Source organism: Zootermopsis nevadensis, unplaced genomic scaffold (assembly GCF_977971745.1).
Source record: "Zootermopsis nevadensis isolate Lab colony 2312 unplaced genomic scaffold, Znev_1.0 Znev_ptg000010l, whole genome shotgun sequence".
Taxonomy (NCBI): Eukaryota; Metazoa; Arthropoda; class Insecta; order Blattodea; family Termopsidae; genus Zootermopsis; species Zootermopsis nevadensis.
The window spans coordinates 19272619-19292711 of record NW_028259142.1 but is presented as its reverse complement, the minus strand read 5'-3'; the positions used below and the strand labels follow the sequence as shown (position 1 = coordinate 19292711).

General features: G+C 39.9%; 1 protein-coding gene, 1 long non-coding RNA gene and 1 pseudogene across 3 annotated transcripts; 2 read left to right on the top strand and 1 right to left on the bottom strand.

Annotated features, from left to right (window-relative positions):
- Positions 1–846: 846 nt before the first annotated feature.
- LOC110830601 (protein brambleberry) lies at positions 847–15027 on the top strand. 2 transcript variants are annotated; one of them, XM_022065705.2, is made up of 11 exons: positions 847–1276; positions 1411–1539; positions 3000–3185; positions 5148–5370; positions 6457–6573; positions 8181–8311; positions 9521–9782; positions 10899–11111; positions 11398–11570; positions 13279–13400; positions 14402–15027. In XM_022065705.2, exons 1-11 carry the CDS (start codon positions 1007–1009, stop codon positions 14517–14519), a joined length of 1944 nt encoding a protein of 647 aa, XP_021921397.2. In that variant the 5' UTR covers positions 847–1006; the 3' UTR covers positions 14520–15027. The 2 variants fall into 2 exon arrangements, with proteins under 2 accessions (XP_021921397.2, XP_087202867.1); XM_087346741.1 differs by lacking the exons at positions 847–1276; positions 1411–1539; positions 3000–3185 and adding an exon at positions 4575–4770.
- LOC147874281 (uncharacterized) lies at positions 6327–8085 on the bottom strand. The gene is made up of 2 exons (XR_015534612.1): positions 7536–8085; positions 6327–6559 (listed from the first exon to the last, which is right to left on the bottom strand). It is a non-coding gene; the product is annotated as an uncharacterized LOC147874281 (long non-coding RNA).
- LOC147874280 (uncharacterized) lies at positions 14708–16516 on the top strand (annotated as a pseudogene).
- The last annotated feature ends 3577 nt before the right edge of the window (positions 16517–20093 follow it).

The window sequence follows — 20093 nt, the reverse complement described above, 5'->3', positions numbered from 1 at the left end:
GTGCTATTCAGTTGTATCAATATTTAATATTGTCAACATTGCCATACTGAGCTTAGTCTACGTTCCCTCAGAATGAAGTATGGAATTTGGGGGGCGGGGGTTGTTTATTTATTAGTAAAAGGATATTTACTTCACAAAAGAAATAATTAGAATTATGAAGCCGAATGTTGTGGTTTAGTTGTGAGCGCTTTTGCATCGCATTTAGGAGGTCCTGGGTCATTTACTTCAGCTTGTCCACTTCACTTTCACCTACGAGACATTTTACCTATGTTTTGATCAGTGACTACATTTTAACCTACTCTATAATAGTTAAAACGTTGAGGGTACTGTTTCGACGACACAAAACATTTCTTTTCTGACAGATCAGCAGAAAAAATGTGAAATCCATTGGGACGTTAGAAATACTTGTTATCTACAGTTTCTTAATGTACTGTGAATCATAAGGAGTACTATGAACTTAGACTGCTGCAAACTGTTATATTGTATGCATTTACTTTTCCTTACGTTTGGTTCGTACTTTAGTTGCAGTTTTAATTTTCTATTCAGTTAGGATGGTTACCCATATTGGGTCTAAGAAGGCACTTCAGTTTAATAGGTTAGACTTGTGCTTTTGTGGGACTGTGGCATGGTAGAGCAATATGGTTTTAGCATGGAGCTAAAGATCTGCAACATCTTTCTCTTGGTCGCTACTCAGTGCCTTCTACTAACCATGGTCATTTCTAGTCTCTTTGTATTAAACACAGATTGTCATTGGTCATTTTGAAATCTAGTGAAATAACAAATGAAACGCATTATCCGAAGTGGGAAAGATTGTGCAAATTTCAAACGGTTGTGGTGTGTTTGTATACGTATATATTTATAAATAGTTTGACCTTGTGACATTAATGTGAACTGCAACATGCAATCTCCGTATTTATAATAGGATTTAATTAATACTATCAGTATAATTTTGTGTGTTGCAAATTGCTCCTTTTTTTGGAATTAGGCATTTCATAGTTTAATTGAAATGCTTGTATTAGAACATCCAGTAAGAAATAGGAGATCCAAAGCGCGGTTGCTTTGTTTATTCGTGATATTAATAAGAGGTGTTGATTCGTCAGTCCTCGACTGGGTTTGGGGGTCATCTAAAGAAAATGCGGATCCTAGACCTAAAGTCGGCGATGCCCCTGTTGTCAAGGTTCCTTTTGAAGTAACGGCAGAGGATGAAAAATTTCTTCAAGAAGCAAAGAAATACACGAATCTCAAGTTGTCAGACCTCGACTCCTGCCAACATCATGTTAGTAAGGGTTTATTAATGATATAAGCTATACTGATGAGGAATAGACATTGGATTGTTCACTATTCTTCCTTATTTATACATGAGATAAGGGAATTTTGATGACGTTAAAGCAATTTATGGAATCTTTGCAGATTGTCATGAAGATCCGCAATTCATGCTCAGATATGACAGAAGAGGAGCTGGCAAAAATGAGTGTGAACCTACTAAACTGTCAGTCTGCAGTTGAGGGGAGAAAGCAGTTTCCCTGTACTAAGAGTATGGTGAGTTTTAAGCTTTCATTGGTGTAGGGCTGAGTATTAGTAGAATGAGGTAGAACGTACATGGGCATACCCCATTAGTGATAGATCAAAAATGATCAAGTCATGTGGGTTGTAATGCCATGTAGTCTGGTAGAGGCTTACCAGTGTTTCGGATGGAGGCAAGAGGTACCTCTGAAATGTTGGTAAACTTCTACCAGACTACATGGTGCTACAACCCAGAAGACAGCCATCCTTATACTTGCTGCCATAATAAAATCAAATCCTGTCAGATATGTACAGCTTTTTATACTCACAGACTGAAACATTCATATCTGCAAAAGATATAGTTCTGGAAGGCGAAGTACACCTGGTCCCCACCATGTAGTTATTCATTAATTGATGAAATTCATATTCTAATTCCTTATAAAAATCAGGCCTTTGTTTTATCACATTTATCCTCAGTTGGTGCATGCATATTCAGATCGAGATCACAACACCAGTTTCCTCTTAGTTTTTTACAAGGTGTTTCTGAAATACCTGTGTGTACATAGACAATTTATGTTGTTTTTGTCACAGAACATTCCCCAAAAGTGGTGCTATGTGTTTCAGTAACATTCTGTGTATGACATCCTACCATTAACAGACTCTACCATCATAACTGCTGGTATGATTCTCGTTTATTCAAAGACTTGTCCCAAGTGTTGATTAACATTCCCAGTTCTGCCTTACATTTTGAAGATTCTGTTCATACTGTTTTCTAAGGACCTGTCTTACAGTTTCCAAATCTCATGGCCATTTTCTGTTGCATCATTCATTCCAAAGAATCTGTTCAAGCCCAAGGCCGTGTATAACATATTGTAAAATGCTGGGTTTTGCAGTGAGGAGTTGTTAACCCCCAGCCCAACCCAAGCTTGAGGATTACCCTTTGTCAGCTGTCTTCAATTGCTCATTATATTTACAGCTCCTCTTCATACATCTGTAGGCCTTCTCCATCTGTAGCCTATGAGCACACCTGCTCTGTTGTCAATTGATGATCATTTATTCATTATTGTCCGTACGGCACGAGATTAGACTTGGCCTTGTCAGCCATTGCTTGTGTGGCAGGGGGAAAGTGGTTTCTGCTCATGCGCTGGTGATGTATTCCTTACCTAAGAACATTGTGCTATCAGTCAGTCAGTCAGTACATTAGCTCACGACTTACGGCCTGTATAAGCTGTGGGTGTTTTTCGGTCTGCTAGTAGCACAGAATTCTACCCCCAACTCCCTCAAAGATGTCAAGTCTACTCTCGTGCCTCGCGGACAATATTTCAGCAATACTTCTTGAGCTGTGTAAATTGCAAAGCTCAGTTTTCAATTTAGTATATGTCTCTGTCATCCTCATTAAATGGTGACTTTATGAGGACACAGTGGAATCTGTGCAAAGCAGTGGTAGCTGCCAGTGGTCTAAAAGAGTAAATGAATGACCTCTGTTGTGACTGCAGACTCTTCGAGAGTGCACAAGTTCGATGGACCCAGACATGTGGAATACATACCACTTGATGAACAACCGTGCCAGAGCTGTTTGTTATGCTGCTAGGCACCAGCAATTCCGAGCCCTGTCAGAGTTGACAGTCAACAAATTGATGGATTCTGCCCAAAGTCAGCTTAACACAATGAACTCACTCAAGGTAAATTACTACATAAATTACAAAGTGGCGAATCTTTGAATTTATCACATTGAAATGTACAGCGTGGTTTTATGTGTCCTGATTCCAAGCTGTGGAATTCAGAACACATGGTCAACCATGGAACAAGTTTTTATTTTGTTTTATTTTTCAGTCCTAAGTTGTCGTGGTTATTGAATTGGAAGGTTTATCAAGTCTTTATTCTATCAGGGCTGTGGAGTCAGAGTCGGTGAAAATGTACCAACTCTGACTCCGATCTCGATATAAAAATCTTAAGAAAATACTATTTTAACACTTTTGCTACCGTGTGGGCCGCCGGCGGCCTCACGCTTAGGGAGATTCAATGACGCGTTGAGCCACATTGTGTGGGAATAATGCTTTGTAACTTTGGCTCTGGTACCTTAAGAATACAAACTGTCTACAAATCAACCGATTTCTGCAATAACCATTGGAATTATATTTGTATATAGGTTATAAGTGTAATGAGTAGTGTGATGATTCACGTGGTGGTGATGAAATCTCTTATGGTGCCATTTACCATTTTAGTAGGTTTACCATTATTAATGCATATTGAGCTTTTATGAAGGAGTCGGAGTTGGAGCCAGAGTCGGAGATTTTAGTACCGACTCCACAGCCCTGGTTTCTACCTACAAGTCTACGCAGTATCAGAACCCAGAAGAACATTGTCATCTTTGGCATGAGGACCTTGAATCTCACATATTGCATAAAGTTATGTTCCCATAATGACAACAGAAGAAACCGGTTCTGTTGAAGGAAGTGCTTTATCTATCTCTGTAAATAATTGTTGCATTTTCATGGATACATGTGCATTAGTCTGTAAATGTAATGTACAAATTATGATGATACATATATAAGTATAAGAAAAATAATGATAGTAATAGATGATTACTGTAATGTTATGAACACCTTTGGAATTGCAGTGTACTCCAAAGAGTATACCTTCCCATGCTTTTTTATTTTTTCCATGAACATCTTCAGGCATCCATTCTCCTTCAATATTGAGAATAGGTTAAATGATTGCTGTTTATGTCAACTTGCAATGACCTCCTGTAATGTAGGTGAAGTATTATGCCTGAAATGAATGAAGCATCTTTCCTGTAGCCCGTACCCTCTGTGATACGAGGCGAGTCCTCAAAGTAAGTTTCCCACTCGTCCCACAGCTAGCAAACCTTATATTGCGCGAAGCAACTGTGCGTACGTGATAGAGCAATGACGTAGCATGGCGCATGCACTAACGGCACCTCCCGCGTTCTCACAGTAGCATTGTTGCAGCTGTTGAAGATGGAGGTTCTTATTCCAGCTCCCGCCGACTGTGTAGTGCGGTCAGTGATAACGCTAGGCCACACACTGCTCGACGGACAGCAAGTCTCCTGCAGGAGTTCAGCTGGGAGGTGTTTAATCATTCACCCTACAGCCCGGACCTCGCTCCCAGTGATTTCCATCTTTTCCTACACCTCAAGAAATTCCTGTCCGGTCGGTCAGCGTCAGCGTTTTGAGAATGACAGAGAGGCGGAGATGGTTGTCACACAGTGGTTCCAATCCCAGGCGGCAGACTTCTACGACACAGGTATTCAAAAGTTGGTCCCACGGTATGACCAATGTCTCAATTCCGGTGGCGAATATGTTGAAAAATAGCTGGACACTTGCTGTATCTGTTGCAATAAATATTTCCATGAAATTGTGTTTTGTTTCTGTAAACGGCCCCAGGGAAACTTACTTTGAGGACGCGCCTCGTATTATCATATCTTATATTGAGAGATTTTAATAAAATAGAAGTCTAGGATTATGCTTTCAAAGAATAACTGCCGTAGGGCTCGACTGTCAGACACGGACTTCTCTTAAGCTCTGTAATTGTGTTAATAAGATAGCAGTGAAAGTGCTGATGGTATGCCCCATGTGTGGTAAACATGATGGATACTTGAGCAGTTATCTGATATGTTGCAGGACGGCCAGCAGAAGTTGGAGGTCCTGACATCCAACACAATGGAGTCAGTGTCTCTTGGCCACAAGTCCCTTATGGACCAGCAAGAAAAGTTAAGAGTTACACAACGTAATATTCAGGATTTTGTAGCCCTGAACTTGCGAGAACTGACACGAGAGAAAGCGCTGATAGCAGCAGGTCACCGTGAAATTGCCAAGATGACAGAGGATGTTAAGAAGAAACTGGGTCAGTATGATTTCCAAAAAATATACCCCTTGTCATCTGATTTGGCATATGTATTTCGTTTACATTTGTGTAATTGCCTCTTTGTCTTCTCAGATGAACCTCTCTGGATGCTGAACACCTTCCACATTTTCCTCATATTCTCCATTTCATACTCATATTATACCACACTGGTTCTTCCAGGTTTATGAATTTCTTGGTTTTAATTCACATATGACTACCATCTGCCATGATTACTTAATGGCACATATCCTCCATAGTTTCAGTACACAAAGCAATGAGTTGCATTATTAAGACTGATTTTTTTGGGGAGCAGTTTTTCTTTAAGGTAACCCCAAAGGAAGAATTCGCAGGGGTTATGTCCAGGCTATTGGGTGGTCACTTCTGTTCACGTCCATGGCGAGCAGGATATTGAATATGTTCACATTCTGTGGCCATCGGTGAATGAATTTGCATGAATGTTACTCCATATTTAACCTTGTAATCTACTTTCTTGACTGTTAGGCCACTGTGGCTTATCAGATTTCAGTATTTCTCCACATTTCTGTTATAATTTCTTGGACTTTACCTGCTTATAGTATTTTTAATACCATGTTTTGAAACAAGGCAACCAGTGGTTGAGATTAGTTCATTCAAATCAGATTGGGTTCCTTGTGTCCAAAGACAGAAATTGATTAAGTGCAAGAAATTATAACTAACCTCAAAACTGGTGTTTTGATAAATTACAAACACGTCTACAAATTTGATTTTTGTATATAAAACTTTACATTCTCAGTAACTGAATGAAACTGGAGGATTATGTTGGACGTGTTTGGAAAAGTAGAAAATTATGCTGTGCTTACTATGCACAAAGATCCGTAAGCTGTATAATTGTGTAGCATTTATTTGCATTTAGATGGAAGCAGGAATCCTTTAAAGGGTAATGAATGGGATTGTTAGAATATTTTCTGAAAGCGATAATATTGGCACTTCCTTTACTTGCATTACAGTTATTAAGTTTATTTAATTTGATTCAACTTTTGGTCAGACTAAAGTGAGAATTGTGACACCTGATGACAGTGATTGAAGGTCATGTTTGTGATGTGACAGATGAGGCAAGTTCAGACCTCAGCAGCCAGGTGAATGAACGTCGTGAGAATCACAAGCAACTCCTGGAAGATCTGGACACCATTCTGGACCAGGTGTCTCTCATCTGGAAGAGTATAGGTAAAGAGTATACTCAGTCTTAAGAGCTTTCTGCCCATGATTATTGTGTATATACAGATATACAGTATAACCATGAAAGATGAGTAGAGCGTATAACAAGAACTTTATGATGGCAAACAAAAAATATTAGCACGATGAATTTCTTAACATTACATGTATGGAGAATGTTGCATAAAGCGTCTTTTCATAACATGCATTTCCTAACGTCTTCAGTAAACTCCTATGCATGTGCAGATTATCTCTGTATGACCCTTGTCACACATGTGATCTGTGCTTTTGATATTTCTGCACTGTTCTATCTGTTTTTGAGGGTGGGGGTTATTTCTTCCAAAGATGTCTCTGTGTATTCTGCAGCTTATCCGAGAACAAAATAGGAAGACGTTGCAGACTAATCTTGACATTATTGACCTTTCTGTAGAGCAACAAATATTATAAGCTGTTTTGTGTGATGGAAAGCCATTGTATTCCAATCATGGCATTTAGATCCACCATTTTTATGCATATTTTTTCTAAGGGTTGGTTTGACTTAAAGTTGTTTGTGGATTATATCATTCAGGTTCAATACAAACTGATGTGTTTATTCTAACATTTGTGTGCACATTGAATTACGGGCAGAATGTGGGTGCCCAGCAAGTTCTTGGTAGGATTTGCAGGTGCATAGCTGATTGTGGGCTGGTCTGTTGCTTGTAAAGAATAGCTCAAAGTCATTATTTACATAAGAACTTTCTTGCAAGACGTAAGGCATATTTTAAAAGCCATGCAAATGTCATGTTCACTTACACATTCTTTCAAAGGAATCAAAGTGGCATTATGTTTTACTGTGCTAGTCAGCATCTTCCATTTTGTGAGCATTTTGTATGCTGATGGTCGTATCTGTAACAACTGACTTTTGTGCATTGATAAAGTGTGTGTAACAACACTTTGGTTTACAATACTTTGATGTGTAATTTCTTTGGTCTTACTTAGTGATGAGTACTGTTTGAATATCTGCTACGGTGGTCTAGGGGTTAGAACGCTGGCCTTGTAATCCTGGGGTCTCGGGTTCGATTCCCGGCGGTGCCCGAATTTATAACTTGTGTTGGGCAAGGCCGTGGTCTAGGCAACACAGAGTTTTCCTCCGGGGGCTTTCCCGGTTTCTCCGTGGCATCCCAACAATTACTCCATTCACACACAGAAGAAGGCAATGGCAAACCACTTCTGGATCATCTGCCAAGAACGTATATGAACAGGTCCCAGTCCGAGAAGAGAAAAGGATGGAAGGATCCTGTTCATATGGACCTGTCGTCAGACAGAACACTACAAATAAAAAAAACCTGTTTGAATAAGTTGTTGCCACGTCTGGCAGCCTTTGTCAACCAAGCAATTCAGTAATGGACTCTGGGAGGGTAGGTCATATGTTGATAGCCCTTATTCCCGCATGTGATCTAATAAACCTGTCACTTGTGCAAACAAGATGAGATACAACAGTGGCACATTTTTTATCCAGTGTGAATTCCAATAACAGTCTATTAAATTAAAATTATTTTGATCAAGGTATCACTCTTCAACATGGGCAAGTTGTGCTCGTAACATCATCATGACAAACGTGCATTTGATTTCAATTCCAGATCACAGCACGCAGGAGATCATTGCGCAGCATGCGTCTGCAGCAGCACAGTACAATTCAACACTGCACAAGCTGGCACAGATCAACATCACAGTGAACTACCTTCTGAATCTGCTGGATAAAACGAGACAGGTGAGAGTGCATTTTGCTGTCTGGTGGTAGATTCGGTTTTGCTCCGTTTACTAGAAATACAGACTCGGGATAGGAAGGTAGCAAATTTAAATGTTGCATATTTCTTTGGAGTGGTGATACGTTTCAGAAAGTTATTGTTTAATGGGATCTGCAGTATGTACATATGTCTGATACTCTTGTTCACATCCAACTGAGCTAATTACTCAGTCATTGAATTTTGGGTGCTAAGTGTCGTAAGCAATAATTTTCGTCCACTAGAGCAGGGCGCTCCTTTCGGAGCTCCTAGTTTGTAAAACGCAACCAACCTTGGTTAGTCCCAAAGGGGAGTTAGTTTAGTGTCTCATTCAAGTGTTTTAACCCCTGAGTAAGAAACTAAACTAAACCCCCCGAATGGGGGATTAAAACACTTGACCAACCCCCCCGAAGGGGGTTAGTTGCGTTTTAAAATCTTGAGTAAGACACTAAACTAACCCCCGTGTATAAACAAATATAAGGTGATATTGTTGATGACGTCATTTTTTGACGACAACGATGGCTAATCCTTTCGGAGCGCTTCCTGTAATCTGATATTTTACTTCTTTACGTCGCTGCTCAGAGGTCAACAATTCTGGTTCAGTCAACTTTTTTCGTCCAGCCCCACCCCTGAAAATGTTCGTCTTAAAATCGATCATAAAGTCAGTTTTCATAATAGATTTCGTAATCGTAATATATCGAATGAGTATCAGTTTACCTTGTTGAAGTTGTTGGAGTTGGTACTTCAAATACTTGATAACGTCTTCTTTCACTTTTCTGATGTTTTAGGCCAGATGTCAGTCAATATTCAAGAATGCGAAGTGCTCCTTCTGGAGCAGTGATAATGCGACTGGCTTGATATTTTTTGATTTCTTTGTTGTGAAGCGTTATATTTGTTTACTCGGCATTGTTGTGTTCCACAACAATGCCGAGTAAACAAATATCTGTTGGCATTGTTGATGACGTCATTTTTTGACGACAAATTGGTTGAAGACAACGAGGAATCACAAATTTTTATAATAGATATGCATTTCCACCAGGACAGATCATCATATGACAAATGTTCATTCATTCTGTTTTGTATCTGTCTCTTTTTCATTTTGGCAATACGTTCTGTTTATTTCTTTTCGGTAATGCGTATCTGTGGCAGTTCACATGGCTGATGGTAGTGACTCGTGCACTGTTGCTGTTTTGTAGGAAATTGATGAGCGTCTAGGTTGGCTCACCAGTCTGATTGGGGATACTGGAAACCAGTTGGGTCATGTTTACAGCTGTGTGCTCCATGCTGTGTACTTGATTGTGGGGATGATCGCTGCATCATTTGTCAGAGCGCCAACCCTCACACGTGCTTTCCTCCTCGTCATTGTGCCTCTGAATCTTGCTGCTGTGTACCATCATGGAGATTCTGCTTCCCTCGACTTCCTCTCCATGACTATACTCATCTTTGCGTCAACAGCAGGTATGTGACTTTACCTCATAATTATATTATGTTTCATTTACAAAATGGTCAGGGGAAACATGAAGTATAGTGATGCCTACTTTAGCCATTTTACTCTAAATTAAAATTGTAGAATCTTTTCATTATCAGGATAAATGCAGTGAAAATAAATGTAATTCATTCATTTCGTATTCTGATTTGATTGTGTTTCTACAGCAAGTTTCCTTGGCATTACAGCTGTAAAGCAAAATTATATATTATGCATAAATGTGGCCCACACCATGTAATCTTCTGGCATTATGGGACGACCAAACTTTATAGCAGGAATATCTGATTTCCTCCTGAGTCTGCACTTGTAATAAATCTCACTGTACGTAAGCGGACTGCTAAACAGTTCAGTTATCTCTGTTTCACAACTTATGTAATGAATACTAGGTTCACTGCATAAACTGACATGTACAGAAGCACATTTCATCAGATATTTCACAAGTAGCTTATCATATCAAAACGTTATTTTAAAATATTTATGGATTTTAATTTTTATTTTGCTATTTTCAAAAAAGAAGTTCATGTAAGCCTTTAAGTACAGGAAAAAATTTATTCTCACAGTTTAAACATATCACTTTATTTTGTTTACAATTAGAAAGTTAATCAAGGTTTATTCCCAAAGTGCCTTCCTCATACTCTGTCATAGACAGACGTATGTTTGTTACATATAATTTGTAAAAAATGCGCTAGTTTAGTTTACACTTCTCAGAGTTTATATAATCGTTTAGCTACCTCTACCACTGTGTGTGCAAGGATCTGCAAAAACAATACAATAATTGCTTATGGCAGGTAGTTAAGTGCTGTCGGTATACTTACAGGGTTAGCTCGACTGTTTGGAAGTTAAGAGAAACAAATCTTCACTATGTCAGATGATCAGCTTGTCATAGTTTTGTTTCTAATGACATTGCCTGACATCTATACTCCATGGCTCCTCCAGTCAGCACTATGGTTAATGCCAGACTGACATCATTATAACTGTGTGTGTTGACTGACAGCGCATGAAAGGAGGGAGGTGGTATAACATTATGGGTTACTGAATTTTCTTGTGTGCTTCCGCACTCTTTATAATGGTGCATATTCCTTTTGCAGTCCACTGTATAATCCAGGCAGTGCTTCATTATTGGACACCCAGACAGCCTGGGCCCATATACTACCTCCACGGCAGCCAGTCGCCACCAGTGACCAATGGTTTTGTTCCCAGTCCGTTGTCGCATGTGAAGCCCGTCGCTTCTGTACTGGCCCAAAAGGGTTTCATTGAAAAGCTGCGGCGCTTCACAGCAGACATGCTCAGAGGACTTAAGTGTGAGTTGAATCCAGATTGAGGAACATTGCAAATGTATGCCACATTTTTACAATTTGCATATCCTAAAAGTATGGTACAGCTTATCAGAATATGCTTTTTAATGAAAGATAATTGGTCTTTATCATGGTTGAATAGGAATTTATGCATGTGGTGTTTGACATAGGAAAACGCAGAACTGTATCTTCATTGGAGACAGTGAGTGGGGGGAGGAGCCTAAACATAATCATTTATCTTCAGTATTTTTTGTGGCTGGTTTCAGGACACTACTTGTTTCTTTGCTTCCAGCTCTTGTGAGCAGTTTGATCAACCGCAGCAAGTCAGTGTCAGCTGCTGACTCACCCATTGGGAACACGAGGTTTGACAAGGGGCACCGTATTCCCACCCCTGTGTCTGATGAGGACATAGGTGATGACTCTAGTGACAGTGATGAGGTTGCCTCTCAGGACAACTTGCAAGAGGTGAATTCTGGTTTTCTTGATATATAAACCTGATGGCATGTAACAAATGCCATGACACAGAGGCAGGTTATGTGTTTATCTTAATTCTCTCAGATACAGTAGATGCTGCTTAATGTGTTCACTGATTATTAGAATCAGTCACTTTATTGAATCAGATTTTTGAGAACAGGTTCAAATCACCAAAATGCAGCATGTTTTCAGCATTTATTGGAATCACATTTCTGGTTATAAGAAACATTGTTTCCTACACTGAAGGCTGGTTCGCATTTTGGGCAAATGTTGGGGAAGGTCACACACTCTGCTATGCCTCGATATGGTCACTCATCCCTTCTGCGTAAATGTTTTTGTTTAATAAATGGGGGATTGGGACTTTAGTGCATGTGCCCTTGCCTGTCGAGCAGAATAGCTCCAGAACAATAGTTGAACAGCTAATACGAGCACACACATCTATTACATTCCATGTATCCATAAATTACTCTGATGACAACAGAAAGTAGAATAGGTCATAACAATACAATACATATGTCGCCCTCGGTGGACTAGTGGTTAGCGTCCTCGCCACTGGACCCAAGGTTCGCGGGTTGAAACCCGGCCGAGGTGGATGGATTTTAAGGGTGATAAAAATCCATAGCACAACGTCGTTCGGAGAGAATGTAAAGCTGGAAGTCCCATGTTGTAAATTTACAGCATGTAAAAGAACCTTACGAGCATGAACGAGATGTTTCGTAAGCAAAATTCAGCAACCGTTTCTCACCCAAATCAGAATTAAGTAGAAATTGTGCAGAGGCAGTGGGCGTCTCACTCACTACTCATAAATGCACACTTCAAAGACAGAAACCTCCCACGTGGGAGGAGACCAAGGCTCGACTTTGGGCTGTTGCGCCATGGAAGAGGAAGAAGAAGGAGAATACAATACATATGTGCATATTTCAAGTGTAGTTTATGCTGTTATTAGGATTTTACATATACGAGGTCTGGCAAAAATAGTGAGATTGGTGCTGTAACTAGGCAACAAATAATAGTAAGGTCAAAATAAATATTTTTATTTGTATATTTTGTGTTTGTTTGTGAGCAGTGAGGCAATTAAGCAAAATTTAAGAAGAACAGTGTTCTGATGTACTATTTATTGAGAAATAATAGTGAACCAATAGGAATCGTCTGCAATGGTGAAAGTAACATGGAATCTGATATTAGACATGTAGTTTCGGCAAAGTCAAGGAACTGCTATAACCTTTCCTCCAGCAATTTGTTGGAAGCAGGGGTCTCTAATTAGGAAAAATAATCTCACATTATACTGGCTTCAAACATGCTCCACTTCATTGTAGCTCATACGTAGCTGTGGGTAAAACTTGGAGAGATAGAAATCTATTAAGTGCTTACCTGTAATTTTGTTCCTCAAACTTAAATACATCCATGAAAGTAAAAGATTTTAGGAAATGCCAGAGATAATTTAAAGAGCAAGGAGGGAGTGCAAGAATATCATGAAGGATAAGTACCAGACGAGTTACAAGTGGCAGGATCTCAGGGAATCATTGAAAGATTATCTGAAGGGAATAAACTTGTTTGATATGACCTCTAAGTGTCATAATAATAAAATAATTAGTCCTCATAATCATCAGTAGGTGGAGTTGAATGTTCATTAGCTGTATATTTATATGAAATGGTTTTACTCATTTTAACTTTTCTGTGTGTACTACTTTTATGTTAGGGTCTCACACACTACAACGGTGGCAGCAGCGACTTTCTGAATGTCCATTCTGGCATACCCCCCTTGAGGCAGCGCTCTTCCACACCGCTATACACTGCATCCATGCGTGTCTCATCTAGGAGGTGAGTTACTGTCTAAATCAGTGGTCCCCAACCTTTTTGTTCCTACGGGCACATTTGAGAGTTTATGGGATCGTGGCGGGCACCAACCAATTAACAAAGCCAAATTTTCTTTTCTCTGGACAAATAAGATATGGACACCAAATAATACACAAAACAACACGACATTTAACGATACAAGAAACCATGCAATCAAAAATACGTAGTTTTATAAGTACAATTATTATTACTCAAGTGGGAAGTTAGTGTGATGTTTGGCACTGCATTTTATCGGCCAGTTTTTCAAATTTGGGAGTGTAGGATGATGTTGCTGCTCGCAAACAATCGTCAAGATGGGCGTCAGTAAGTCGAGATCTGCGCTTTGATTTTATAATGTTCGTGGTTGAACGGCCTTCATTATTCAGTATAACATCTTTCTGTATCAACGTGGGCACCCAAAAAAAGCCTTGGCGGGTGCCATGGCGCCCGCGGGCACCGCGTTTGGGACCATTGGTCTAAATGATGTGATTGTGCCAGTTGGTTCATTAGTCAGGTGTCATAATAGCTTCTAGTGACTCTGAAATGCATTACAATAACATGTTTTATACATTTACAGAGAAGTGTTGGGGTATTAATGGAATCCAGAATACTAAGGATTTATGTCTTTCTTAGACAACATTGCTTTCTATTAAAAGGACTGCTTCATAAAAGTCAGGAGAGAGGCTTTATATTTGGCATTCTACTTTCAGTTTTCTGTAGGTGCAACAAATCTGTTATATGTATGTTCATTTATCTCTTAAAACCCAATCATTTTCAAATCAGTGGATAAAACTGATTTTATTGGTGGAATTTTCCCATTTTCTTGAGCTCCCACATTTTATACTGCAAAACCGTTGTTCCATTCCTCTTGCTTAAAATTCCTTCCATCACTATATACATTTCTCAGTCCGTCTGTTTTGGTTGCCTCTGAGTTATGTTTTTGTACTTTCCACTGTTAACATTTATCCTCACCTCATTCTTTACAGTGGGACACCTCGACCAATGTGCCTTGCCATCTGTCGGAATGGTCAACAGTGTCGCAACAGTGCGTCCCTGGGCAGTGATGTGTGTCGCAGGCATGCCTTTGATTCATCATTTCGCTGATACTGAAAGGAGTCGAGGTAGTGTAAAAGGAGCTTAACGACTACTATCTGAGTCAAGTTTGTAGGTATCAGCTTTATTTTGGTATAGACCGAGCCAAATAAATCTATGAAAGAGGTGGCTGGATTGAGAGGCAGGGGACAGGGAATGAAACAAGCTACTAGTAATCATAAAACCATTACTTATTACAGATGACAAGAAAAAATGTAAGAATATTAAGAAGTACATTCAAGCAAGAAGAATTTAATATTAATATAAAATCATCACTTATTAATCAGTAGGGTTCGGATGTTCATGACATGTCATATTTTTATTGGGGCTTCTATTTTCATTCTAAACTGAAATTAAACACTAATTGAGTGATTATAATCACAATTAGACTGTATTTATTTCGCATATAAATGCATATTTAGGTCATTTTTATGTTTTTGGTCATATTTGTGGTTAAATGCATTTTTTGGTTATATTTTGAGGATAAAATTCTTACTTGTAAGTAAATTTCTTAGGCATTTATGGTGAATACTTCAGTTACCTAAGATGCCAAAAGTGAAGTGTTCTGAAGGTGCGTAGTTAAGAGGTTTCGTTAAAGATTTCGGCGAGGAATATTTTAGTTCTGATGGAACAATTCTGTTCTGTAAACTTTGTGAAGTTAAAGTTACAGTTGGTAAGCGATTTAATGTGCAGCAGCATTGTGATACGGCAAAACAAAAATAATTTGAGCCGATAAACCAGTCATCAAAGCAAGCAACGACTTCTGTTCGATAACACTGCAACAACTTCACCATCAAACAAAACATTGAAATTTTCAAAGGACCTGTGTGAAATGATGGCGTCTGCCAACATACCATTGAACAAAGTGAACAATGAGCAGTTAAAAACTTTCTTGAAGAAATTGGCAACTCAGTTCATTCTAGACAAATCAACACTGCGAAAAAAACTATGTACCTGCCTGTTATGAAGATGTTCTAAAAAGAATTACATATACTGTGGGCGACAATAAGGTTTGGGTTTCGATTGATGAAACATCAGATGTCTGCGGCAGATATGTAGCGAAAGTCGTTATTGGCACGCTCTTTGCTGACTGCCCTGGTGAAATATTCCTTCTTGATTCCGAAGTTTTTGATACAGTAAACCACTCCTCTATTGCTGTACTTTTCTATAACGCCATGAAACTCTTGTGGAAAGGTGACGTTAAGTGAGACAATATCCTCCTTTTTGTAATGGTCCCTGCGCCGTATATGGTAAAAGCTGTCAAGGGCCTCATGATGCTTTATTCAAAAATGGTCCATTTAACATGTCTCGCTCATGCCCTGCACAAAGTTGCCGAAGAAATTAGACATAGTTATACTGAAGTCGACAAGCTGATCTCGAACATTAAGAAAATTTTTGTTAAAGCTCCATTGAGGGTGCAGAAATTCAAACAACTCGCACCTTCATTGCTTCTTCCTCCTCAGCCGGTACTCACTCGATGGGGTACCTGGCTTTATGCTACTGAGTACTACTGCGAGAACTACGCAGTTATTGAAGAAATTGTTAATAGTTTTGACAGCAGCAAGGTATTTTCTATCAAAATTGATTAAAATTGCTAGGAAATCAAGTAATGTAATAGTTGTACATGCATATGTAAATAAATAACATGATTGAAATACAAATTGTTTTTTTTTAATATTAGCGAATATTTTTTCATAACAAATTAGGTCATATTTTGCCTTCTTTGGGTCATATTTAGCTATTTTTGGGGGCATATTTGCATGCATATCTCTGAGGTTTTTAGGTCATGACCATCCAAACCCTACTAATCAGTGTTCATGTGCTTTGACTTGGCATCAGATTGTATTCTGCCAAGTTTAGAGAGGTTATTATCAGTGTTCTGGCCTTCATTGCTCCCTAACTTTGCTGGTCAAACTCTCCATATTTGTGGTAAAATAAATTGAAGGGCCTGCCCCACATTTGTAAACACAAGCAAAAGAAGCAAATAAATTTGTTTGTTACCAGAAAAATTCTAAGGTCTGTACAAAATTCTCTGCGCTCGGTCTCTTATCTGACCCAGTCTCGGCCTTGCCAGGACCTGTCCTCACCGAGGCTTGACCCTGCACACACTCGTTTTCGCCGTGAACCGGTCTATGCCAGTCTGGGTATCTGGTAATACCACCTTAAAAATTTGATTCGGTGAATGCCTTTATATGTGTCTGCCGGACTCGGCTTCTATCTCACCCGTTTGCTGAATAACTCTGTGTGCAAAAACTGGCAAGTCCAAAATCACGAAGAGACCCAAGTTCCGAAAACTCCCATGTCGTGAGGAGTCCAATATCCCAATTCGCGAGAGGTCGCATGTCCCAAGTCGTGAGAAATCTCATGTCCCAAGTCTAGAGAAGTCGCATGTCCCTAGTCTTGAGAAGTCACTTGTTCAAAGTCTTGAGAAGTCGCATGTCCCAAGTCGTGAGAAGTCACTTGTCCCAAGTCTTGAGATGTCGCGTGTCCCAAGTCTTGAGAAGTCACTTGTCCCAAGTCTTGAGATGTCGCGTGTCCCAAGTCTTGAGAAGTCGCATGTCCCAAGACTTAAGAAGTCACTTGTCCCAAGTCTTGAGATGTCGCGTGTCCCAAGTCTTGAGAAGTCACTTGTCCCAAGTCTTGAGAACTCACTTGTCGCAAGTCTTGTGAAGTCACTTGTCCCAAGTCTTGTGAAGTCACTTGTCCCAAGTCTTGAGAAGTCACTTGTCCCAAGTCTTGAGAAGTGCGTGTCCCAAGTCTTAAGAAGTGCGTGTCCCAAGTCTTGAGAAGCCACTTGTCCCAAGTTTTGAGAAGTCACTTGTCCCAAGTTTTGAGAAGTCGCGTGTCCCAAGTCTTGAGAAGTCACTTGTCCTAATTCTTGAGAAGTCACTTGTCCCAAGTCTTGAGAAGTCACTTGTCCCAAGTCTTGAGAAGTCACTTGTCCCAAGTCTTGAGAAGTCACTTGTCCCAAGTCTTGAGAAGTGCGTGTCCCAAGTCTTGAGAAGTCACTTGTCCCAAGTCTTGAGAAGTGTGTGTCCCAAGTCTTGAGATGTCACTTGTCCCAAGTCTTGAGAAGTCACTTGTCCCAACTCTTGAGAAGTGCGTGTCCCAAGTCTTGAGAAGTCACTTGTCCCAAGTCTTGAGAAGTGCGTGTCCCAAGTCTTGAGAAGTCACTTTTCCCAAGTCTTGAGAAGTCACTTTTCCCAAGTCTTGAGAAGTCACTTGTCCCATGTCTTGAGAAGTGCGTGTCCCAAGTCTTGAGAAGTCACTTGTCCCAAGTCTTGAGAAGTGCGTGTCCCAAGTCTTGAGAAGTCACTTGTCCCAAGTCTTGAGAATTCACTTGTCCCAAGTCTTGAGAAGTGCGTGTCCGAAGTCTTGAGAAGTCACTTGTTCCAAGTCTTGAGAAGTCACTTGTTTCATGTCTTGAGAAGTGCGTGTCCCAAGTCTTGAGAAGTCACTTGTCCCAAGTCTTGAGAAGTCACTTGTCCCAAGTCTTGAGAAGTCAGTTGTCCCAAGTCTTGAGAAGTGCGTGTCCCAAGTCTTGAGAAGTCACTTGTCCCAAGTCTTGAGAAGTGCGTGTCCCAAGTCCTGAGAAGTCACTTGTCCCAAGTCTTGAGAAGTCAATTGTCCCAAGTTTTGAGAAGTCAAAAATTGTCGAAATTTTAAAAAAATTAAAAATGGCTGCAAATGGCGTAAAACGCAAAGAAAACTACAAAATTTCGAAATTTTCGACAAAAATTTTGAAGTCAGAATTTTTCAAAAAATTTTGGTTTTGTGCGCCTTTTGGACGATGTCCTACGTTTTTCGATTTTTCGAAAATTTTTATATTTTTGTCAAAAGTTTCTCCACAATATCCAGGCAAGGACCGGTCTTTGCACGACCCGATCACTGCCGAGCCCTTTCTCTGTCGGACGCGGTGTCTAACGGACTCGCTCTCTGCAAGATACGTTCTCTGTATCACCCGACATATGCCAGGCCGTCTGTGCAAAGACCTGGTTCAGCAGAGACCGGTTGAGGCACAGCCCGAAACAAGCAGAGAAATGTGAGACAGAGAGAGAGTGGTGAGTCACAGAAAATGGGAAGCAGAGATCGGGTGAGGCAGAGACCGAGTCAAGCATGTACAGGCTGATGCACACACCGCATCAAGCAGAGACCGAGTCAAGCATGTACAGGCTGATGCACACACCGCATCAAGCAGAGACCGGTGAGATACAGGACGAGTGACGCAGAGACCTTGTTAACCAGAGACGGAGTCAAGCACAGACCTGGGGAATCACACACCGTGTACAGCAGATACCGGTTGACTCAGAGAGTGAGTACGGCTGAGACTGTGTGAAATAGATAGCCCGGCGGAGTCTAGTCCTGATAGGGATGAGGCAGGTCAAATTTAGAAGAAAAAAATTTAAAATTTTTCGAAAAATCAAAAAACGCTGCAAACGCTCTGAAATGCGCACAAAACCAAAAATTTTCTGAAAATTCGAAAGAAAATTAAAAGTGGAAAATTTTCAAAAGTTCTTAGGTTTGTGCGCGTTTTGGACCATTTCCCACGATTTTCGATTTTTCGAAAATTTTCGAAAAAATTGAAAATTCTCAAGATTTGAAGATTTTCAAAAATTGTCGAAATTTTGAAAAAATTAAAAATGGCTGCAAATGGCGTGAAACGCAAAGAAAATTACAAATTTTCGAAATTTTCGACAAAAATTTTGAATTCATAATTTTTCAAAAACTTTTGGTTTAGTGCTCCTTTTGGACGATGTCCTACGTTTTTCGATGTTTCGAAAATTTTTATATTTTTGTCAAAAGTTTCTCCACAATATCCAGGCCAGGACCGGTCTTTGCACGACCCGATCACTGCCGCTCCCTTTCTCTGTCGGACGCGGTGTGTATCGGACTCGCTCTCTGCAAGATACGTTCTCTGTATCACCCGACATATGCCAGGCCGTCTGTGCAAAGACCTGGTTCAGCAGAGTCACTTGTCCCAAGTCTTGAGAAGTTCTTGTCCCAAGTCTTGAGAAGTCACTCGTCCCAAGTCTTGAGAAGTCACTCGTCCCAAGTCTTGAGAAGTTCTTGTCCCAAGTCTTGAGAAGTTCTTGCCCCAAGTCTTGTCTGCTTGTTTAGGGCTGTCCCTCACCCGTCTTAGCTGAATTCAATTTTTTTTCGAAAATTTCGAAAATTCTTAGTTTTCTTAACTTTTCACGCCATTTGCAGTCATTTTTAATTTTTTTAAAATTTCGAAAATTTTTGAAAATTCTCAAATTTCAATTTTTTCGAAAAATTTCGAAAAATCGGAAAACGTGGCAATTCGTCCAAAAAGCGCACAAAACTAAGAAATATTAAAAAATTTCAACTTTTAATTTTTTCCGAATTTTCCGAAAATTTTTGGTTTTGTGCGCATTTCAGAAGGTTTGCAGCGTTTTTTGATTTTTCGAAAAATTTCAAAAAAATTTCCTTCTAAATTTTACCTGTCCCATCCCTATCAGGACTAGACTCCCAAGTCTTGAGAAGTCACTTGTCCCAAGTCTTGAGAAGTCCTTGCACCAAGTCTTGAGAAGTTCTTGTCCCAAGTCTTGAGAAGTCACTTGTCCC

Coding starts and splice junctions, on each gene's coding strand:
- LOC110830601 (XM_022065705.2), top strand. CDS start 1,007: ATGCTTGTATTAGAACATCCAGTAAGAAATAGGAGATCCAAAGCGCGG. Junction 9,783..10,898: donor CATCTTTGCGTCAACAGCAG/GTATGTGACTTT, acceptor TTCCTTTTGCAG/TCCACTGTATAATCCAGGCA. Junction 11,571..13,278: donor CTCAGGACAACTTGCAAGAG/GTGAATTCTGGT, acceptor CTTTTATGTTAG/GGTCTCACACACTACAACGG.